At 43.8% G+C, this 8,296-nt stretch overlaps 1 protein-coding gene and 1 pseudogene across 2 annotated transcripts; one reads left to right on the top strand and one right to left on the bottom strand.

Annotated features, from left to right (window-relative positions):
* Positions 1-647: 647 nt before the first annotated feature.
* LOC120065756 (N-acetylmuramoyl-L-alanine amidase-like) lies at positions 648-3,505 on the bottom strand. 2 transcript variants are annotated; one of them, XM_039016833.1, is made up of 5 exons: positions 3,178-3,505; positions 2,060-2,908; positions 1,708-1,918; positions 1,161-1,455; positions 648-971 (listed from the first exon to the last, which is right to left on the bottom strand). In XM_039016833.1, the coding sequence occupies exons 1-5, from the start codon at positions 3,239-3,241 to the stop codon at positions 912-914; spliced, it is 1,479 nt and encodes a 492-aa protein (XP_038872761.1). In that variant the 5' UTR covers positions 3,242-3,505; the 3' UTR covers positions 648-911. The 2 variants fall into 2 exon arrangements, with proteins under 2 accessions (XP_038872761.1, XP_038872762.1); XM_039016834.1 differs by having other exon boundaries at positions 648-958; positions 3,178-3,504.
* A 3,424-nt stretch (positions 3,506-6,929) lies between these two features.
* On the top strand, positions 6,930-7,985 carry LOC120027319 (annotated as a pseudogene).
* The last annotated feature ends 311 nt before the right edge of the window (positions 7,986-8,296 follow it).

Genomic DNA, 8,296 nt, shown 5'->3' on the forward strand with positions numbered 1-8,296 from the left:
AAATTAACATTTTGATATAGGCTAAGCGTTATAAGTTCATATAAAGAAACCAGTCAATTTAAATAAATAAATTAGGCCCTAATCTATGGATTTCACATGACTGGGCATAGGCCCACCCACTGGGGAGCCAGGCCCAGCCAATCAGAATGAGTTTCCCCCACAAAGGGGCTTTATCAAAGGCTGTCCTGGTGGCTGGTCTCAGACGATCCCACAGGTGAAGAAGTCAGATGTGGAGGTCCTGGGCTGGCGTGGTTACACGTGGTCTGCGTTTGTGAGGCCGATTGGACGTACTGCCAAATTCTCTAAAACGACGTTGGAGGTGGCTTATAGTAGATACATTTACATTCAATTATCTGGCAACAGCTCTAGTGGACATTCCTGCAGTCAGCATGCCAATTACACACTCCCTCAACTTGAGACATCTGAGGTATTTTGTTGTGTGACAAAATTGCACATTTAAGAGTGTCTCTTTTATTGTCCCCAGGACAAGGTGCACCAGTGTAATGATCATGCTGTTTAATCAGCTTCTTGAAATGCCACACCTGTCAGGTGGATAGATTATCTCGGCAAAGGAGAAATGCTCACTAACAGGAATGTAAATACATTTCAGCACAAAATTGGAGAGAAATATGCTTTTTGTGCGTATGGAAAATGTCTGGGATCTTTAATTTCAGCTCATGAAACATGGGACCAACACTTTACATGTTGCTCTAATATTTTTGTTCAGTACACTGTACATGTCTCTCTGTTGTGTTACAATACTGTAATGTGAAGCAGTGACAACCAGAAGGGTGAGTGTTATACGCTGTTATAACTCTAAAACACACTATTATCATGGACATAACAAATTGATACCCCCATACAAACCAATGAGACATTTTGACAAAACTGGTTTTATTCCTCACTGCTTTTTACATGCTTGTCTTCTTCATTGGTCCTTTTTCCATGAGCTGGTTTCCTGTAAAAGGTTGCTGTAATGAGTGATCAAGATGACACCGGATCAAAACCTGTCAGCAGCATCAATATCAACAGTGCACAAACAGCTTAATGTTGGTGTTTATCACTAATGTCTAATGTAGGAAAAAGGGCACAATTGTATTATGACTGAATAGTGTTTTATTTGACAGTAGAGTAGCCAAAAATACTGAACAGTCTCTCACCTTAAAGTGCTCCCAGCCCCTGATCTCTGAGTAGAGTGCGTCTCCTGGACAGGAGGTGTCCACCAGCTGCCGGTGCCCGTGGAGGGTGAAGTTGGCCTGCAGGCGCCCGGCATCCACAGCACACTTGGCCAGGTGTTGGCGTACCAGATCCAGGGCATGGCGTGAGGGCAGAGAGGAGGAGTAGTTGCCAATGAAGGCCACGCCGTAACCATAAGAGTTCTGCCCCCTGGTGTGGGTGCCAAGGTGATGCCAGCCGCGCCCCTCGTAGATGTACCCGTCAGAACCAACCACAAAGCTGAGGGGAACATACATTTAGGAGTTGGAGTGATAAAACAAGTTGCATTATCTCACAACCCTGATTCCTGTTATAGCATCTTGTCATTTTATATTGCACAGTTATACAGTGTAATAAATATCATGTCAAGATTTGTTATAATATGACTGCTTCAGTAATTGTAGGCTGACACAGCACACTTGTCTCCATTTATGAAGCTTAGTATAAAGGGTTTGTTAATATCTGCGAATGGATGAGGGGGTCAAAGGTCACCTATATCCGATGTCGGCCCAGCCGCGGTCTTCTTGGTGGAAGTGCTGCATGGCCCTCATGCTCCTGGAGCACTGCCGGAAGGAGTGACAGGGCCTGTTTGGCTCGTAGGTGTGGTGGATATACAGGAAGGGGAGGGGCAGGGCAAGAGGGAAGGGAGACCCTCGGTAGGGTGCCGCTCCCCACTGACACCGTGGGATGATGGGAGGGCAGTCTGGAGAGGAGAAGTTGAACCAGAGTAGAACAGGTTTAGTTAATCTTCATATTTGCAGACTTCAAATTAATAGCCTTTAATGACCTACAATGTCATAACTACAGGGGTAAATTATTCCCTCTCCCCCACCCTGAGACTCACCCCAGTATCTGTGGACAAATTCCAGCATTCCGTCTCTCACTGCTTTTTCCACCCCTGTATCCTTGGCTATCCACTGAGTGTTCTCCAGCCTCCATACCAGGTATAGGGTCTCCATCACCTGCCTCTGGGTGTCCAAGGTGCCCAGCAGGGCTTGGGCAATCTCTCTGCGCTTGGGGCTGATGTGGCTGGATACAACCCCCAGATCTTGCCCCTCCAAGACATGGTTGTAGTAACCCTTCAGAACCTTGCTGAGTTTACCAGGCTGTTCAGAGGGGGCCAGGGTGGCAAGATCCATGCCCAAAATGGACCCATCCATTCCCCCGTTGACGAGGGCATCGGTGGCCAGGGTGGGCACCCGCGACAGCTTGAACACCCTGGGGTGGGTCACGTTGTCCCAGCAGCCGTCCGGCCCCAGACGCTGAGCAGGTGGAAAGTCCTGAAGGCTAAGGAACGACAACCCTAGGTTTTTGGCCAAGGTGAGGGGAAACATGCCCAGAGGAGGGGTGCCCTCCAGCTTAGCTTTCAGACCCACCTCAATGCCTAGAAGCATGGGAGCGATGGCCACTGTGGTGCCATCTTGGGTCAGAACGACCCCTCTCTCCTCACCACGGTCCGTCACAAAATGGTGGATGGCTTTGTCGAAGAAGCCAAAGAGAGTGGTGTTGAACACGGAGGTGTGGGTGTGGCTGATGTTGTTGGAGGCCCCCAGGAAGTGCAGGGTGAGTGGGTCCTCGTGTCCGGCCGTCCTGCGGAGCCTCCTCACAAGGGCTAGTGGGGACAGGTCTGGGTTAGACTCCTCAGCCTGCTCTACGGCACTTATGAAACTGTCCATGTCCCGCAGGTGGTCCTCTGAAACCAAAACAAATGTTTTCGTTCGTGTTACTACAGACTCAGTGCAAACAGTCACCTGGGGCTTCATTCATACTATCTTGGGGTATTTAATGTATTGTTCACCAGCTATATACTAGTGACTTTTTGTGTTTAATTGAGCTCTCAGTATAACAATAGAAGCATATGTTGCCAATGAAGATGTGCACGGACAATGCAGTATGGCGGCCGTACCTTTAGACATATGAACCCAAATAAACACATAATTACAGTCCATTAACACAGGTTACCTGAACAGAGAACGCCGTAGCACGTTCCAGCCACAATGAAGAGCCATAGAACCACTGTAGTCATTCTGAGTGCAGCTGTATCACACCAGATCCAGAGGCTAAACTAAACCCACAAACAATCCCCAGACAAGGTCAACCCAGGCTGCCGATGAGAGTTGTAATCTTCTTATCTCTTACAGTCCAACACTCTGTTATGACAAACCACAACCACTCGTGACAAACCCCAAGCAGAATGTCCAGGTGCTCAATAAGGCTTGGTTTCAAGTACCTAAAGCTGGTTTCACTTCCCACTTCGGGGAATCAATGTGTTTGTAATGCAGTGTCCCAATAGATGAAATAACTCTTTATACACAGACGCCTCCAAATATTGATTGGTTCCTACCCAAAGTCAAAGTTTGTCATCGGAAAACAAATAAGGCCCTTTCAAGCTTGTGACGAGATCAGGCTTAAAGGGACAAGTGCTGAAGATATACTGGTTTGTATTAGTCATCACAGTATTTTTTCCATGATATACATCTATTACATCCAACTTTCACACATATGGATGTAATTACACACACATATACACAGACACACACAGATAGTGAAGTCTGGTAAATGTGTTCCACGATGCATAAAGGAGAGGGGCGGTCTGTTTATCGTCAGTATCAGGGAAGCCCAGTAACCTTACTGGAAAGGACACTTAACAAATTCCCCGAAAACAACCCAATGTAGTAGGCATACACTATAATCAGTGCATGTATGCTTTTTCAGATGACAGAAACGTTCCTGACTCATGACATTAGTGTCCCATGGCAGGTGGTGTTCATTGGCTTATGGTGGTTGGGAGTAAAGGGGAACAAAGTCTATTACATTTGAGTGACTGCTGCATTGAGAATTGCAGCCAGTGTCTGTTTGTTTTTGTGTTTTTTTCCATCCCCAACCCTCTTGTTCTCAATGTATGAGGTGAATTTTGTCCCTTATGTTTATTTTCCCTTTGTGTCATTTTAACTTCTAATTGGTCCCAATCCCGGATCCGGGAGCACCCTCATCAGTAAAAAAGCTGACTAGCATAGCCTAGCATAGCGCCACAAGTAAATACTAGCATCTAAATATCATGAAATCACAAGTCCAAGACACCAGATGAAAGATACACATCTTGTGAATCCAGCCATCATTTCTGATTTTTAAAATGTTTTACAGGGAAGACACAATATGTATTTCTATTAGCTAACCACGATAGCAAAAGACACAACTTTTTTTTCCCACCATTTTTTTACTGCATAGGTAGCAAATCACAAATTCGACCAAATAAAGATATAAAGTCACTAACCAAGAAACAACTTCATCAGATGACAGTCTGATAACATATTTATTGTATAGCATATGTTTTGTTCGAAAAATGTGCATATTTCAGGTATAAATCATAGTTTTACATTGCAGCCACCATCACAACTCTCACCAAAGCAACTAGAATAACTACAGAGAGCAACGTGAATTACCTAAATACTCATCACAAAACATTTATGAAAAATACACAGTGTACAGCAAATGAAAGACAAAGATCTTGTGAATCCAGCCAATATTTCTGATTTTTTAAGTGTTTTACAGCGAAAACACAATATAGCATTATATTAGCTTACTACAATAGTCAACCACACAACAGCATTGATTCAAGCCAACAGTAGCGATAACAAATAAACCATCAAAAGATATAAATTTTTTCACTAACCTTCTCAAACTTCTTCAGATGACAGTCCTATAACATCAAATTACACAATACATATATGGTTTGTTCAAAAATGTGCATATTTAGCGGCACAAATCGTGGTTATACAATATGAATAGTAGCCAAAATGCAAACAAAATGTCGGGAGAAATCTTGGGAGAGGCACCTAATCTAATCAATAACTAATCATAAACTTGACTAAAAAATACAGGTTGGACAGCAAATGAAAGATACATTAGTTCTTAATGCAACCGCTGTGTTAGATTTTTTAAATGAACGTTACTACGACATACAGGTGCGTTAAAGCGAGACCGCACCGAAATTAATGGCGGAATAATAGTTTGACATTTTTCAACAGAACAACGAATGAACATCATAAATAGTTCTTACTATTTGATGAGCTTCCATCAGAATCTTGTGCAAGTTGTCCTTTGTCCAAAATAATCGTTGCTCGGTTGTAGATTGTCGTCTTCAACTTTGGAATTAGCAGCAAACATTAGCCATGTGGCGAAAACGTGTCCAACTCACCATAACGCAGCACAAACAAAATACCGAAAATCGCAATATATTGATATAAACTGATATAACTTGGTTTAAATTAACTACATTATGATGTTTTTAACACCTATATCGAATAAAATCAGAGCCGGATAAATCTAACTCCTATAACGAGAGCTTTTCAGAATGCATTCCTGAGGTCTGTCTTGCGTCATGACGAACGTTGAAAAGAGTGCACCCCGGTTCCAAGAGCCTTTATACGGCCTCAGATCTACCTAGCAACCCCATTCCAATTCTCACTGCTTACTGACATCTAGGGGAAATCGTATGCAGTGCATGTCGACTCATAGATTACATGCAAATTAATAAACTGACCCTGGAACAGAGTGCCCGATTTCAGATTTCTCACTTCCTGACAGGAAGTTTGCTGCAACTTGAGTTCTGTTTTACTCACAGATATAATTCAAACGGTTTTAGAAACTAGAGAGTGTTTTCTATCCAATAGTAATAATAATATGCATATTGTACGAGCAAGAATTGAGTACGAGGCAGTTTAATTTGGGAACGAATTTTTACAAAGTGAAAACAGCGCCCCCCTATTGATAAAAGGTTTTAAGCAAACATCCATTACCAGTTGATAAATGGGACTCTACTGGATGATAATTAGATACTTTTTTATTATTTGTGTAGGTTTTTAAAAATATTTTTATTTCTTCTCCGTGCATGTTTTAGAGTCAACTTTCCACCATGTGTGCTCATTGAATTAAATATTCCTTGTTATTATTCATATTCTGTTCAAGAGTATCTAACCGTAGTAGCACGTTTCCTGATGTGTTGAAACAGACGGATGGTTGTCAGAACAGTCATTGAGTGATGTTCGGTACTAATGTCGCATTCAAAATAACTGGGAACTGGGAAAACTCCGACTTCAGTGCGTTCAAGACAACTGGGACCTCGGGGAAAAAACTAGCTCCCACTGGGAAAAATCATTTGAACTGTCATCCAACTCGGGCATCCTTCTGGAGTTACGACCTTGTCACGCCCTGACCATAGAGAGCTGTTTATTCTCTATGTTGGTTAGGTCGGGGTGTGATTAAGGGTGGGTTATTCAGGGGAATTGTATGTCTATGTTGGCCTGGTGTGGTTCCCAATCGGAGGCAGCTGTTTATCGTTGTCTCTGATTGGGGATCATATTTAGGTAGCCATTTCCCCATTGTGCTTTGTGGGATCTTGTCTATGTATAGTTGCCTGTGTGCACTAGTTTGAGCTTCACGTTTCGTTTGTTCGCTTTATTATTTTTTCCCTTTGAGTTTTCTATTCCAAAATAAAGGATGGAAACATACCACGCTGCATCTTGGTCCACTCCTTATGACGATCGTGACAGACCTAAAGATCACTTACGTCATGATTTGACCTTGTTTCTTTCCAGAGTTCCCGGTTGTCTTGAACGCACCAACAGTCATGCGCTGATATTTTATTATACACCAACATTCTGCTGTTGTTGACAGTCACTCACTCTCCTCACCTTCCCCTCTCCCTGTAGAAAATGGAGACTCGCTTCACCAGGGGCAAGTCTGCGATTCTAGAGCGTTCGCTCGCCAGACCCAAGACTGAGGTCAGCATGAGCGCATGCTCGCCCTGCTCTTCTCTGAAATGGTGCAGTACTGCCAGAGTTGGGTGTACTCTGTGTCCGAGCTGCAGGCACGCTTGGCAGACTTGGGTCAAGACTTGGGTCAAGGCGTGGGGGCCAGCCTGCTGGATGTGCTGGTGTTGAGAGAAGAATGGAAAAAGAGAAACCAACGTGTTGAACATACTGCTCTTCATCAAAGCATGACCAAGAGAACTTTGCACATTGTGTGTGATTCACACACTAGACTTTTTCATTAGTGTAATAACAACCAATGTATGACATTATACTAACATTCACATAACATTAGGCTATAACGTGATACAAATATAGCCTAGGTATACATGGCTCTTGGCTGTAGCAGCGACTTGACCTCCACTTCAAGAGACCTGGCCTCAGACATAAGCGTAAACACAAACAAACCTTCACCTTTCTCTGCCTTCCGTTCCCCCTCGATTCCCCAGGTGTCGGTGTGGAGGGCCCTGTTCGGCAAGGAAGCGGACAAGCTGGAGCAGGCCAACGACGACGACAAGGCCTACTATATCATTGAGAAAGAGCCCCTGATCAACACCTTCACCTCGGTGCCCAAAGAGAACAGCACGCTCAACTGTGCCGCTTTCACCGGGGGCGCGGTGGAGGCCATTCTCACACACAGCGGCTTCCCCGCCAAGGTCACGGTGCACTGGCACAAGGGCACCACTCTCGTGGTCAAGTTTGATGAGGCCGTCATCGCCCGAGACAAGGCACTGGAGGGCAGATAGGATAGAGAGAGTTCAGAGGTAGTAGGAAGTGTGGACTGAGATGTAAAAAGGATGTACTGTATATCCTATTGGCTGTATAATGTATAGTACTTCCTTTCCTATTCCCTATTCATTTTATTGTCCTGACAGATGTGGGAGATCGGAGAAAGTACTCACTTTAACTTCCCTATCTGTTGGCAAGGTCAACGTGTGTACTTGAATATTGCTACATGGGTGGAGCCAGTTTTTACAACAACGCATCAATTTGTGTACGTGCAGTAGTTACAGAACTTCCCTACTATGACTAACCCACTATAACTACGACATGATACTTCTTGCACTGCCGTAAATGAACTTCATGGCATTTTCAGAAAGTAAACAGATTTGATTCAGAAACGTTAGCTTTACTAGTTACTTTACCTATTCGGTGCATTTGAATCAGTGAGGAGAATGACATAGAACAAGGAAAGGAAGCTAGTTGAAAGTACAGTATTCATTCATTCATTCAAAGGACCTACTCTAGAGGCAGATGAAAGGGAGGAGTGA

Source organism: Salvelinus namaycush, chromosome 2 (assembly GCF_016432855.1).
Source record: "Salvelinus namaycush isolate Seneca chromosome 2, SaNama_1.0, whole genome shotgun sequence".
NCBI classification, from domain to species: Eukaryota; Metazoa; Chordata; class Actinopteri; order Salmoniformes; family Salmonidae; genus Salvelinus; species Salvelinus namaycush.

Coding starts and splice junctions, on each gene's coding strand:
- LOC120065756 (XM_039016833.1), bottom strand. CDS start 3,241: ATGACTACAGTGGTTCTATGGCTCTTCATTGTGGCTGGAACGTGCTAC. Junction 1,919..2,059: donor ATTTGTCCACAGATACTGGG/GTGAGTCTCAGG, acceptor TCTCCTCTCCAG/ACTGCCCTCCCATCATCCCA. Junction 972..1,160: donor GGGGCTGGGAGCACTTTAAG/GTGAGAGACTGT, acceptor CACTCATTACAG/CAACCTTTTACAGGAAACCA.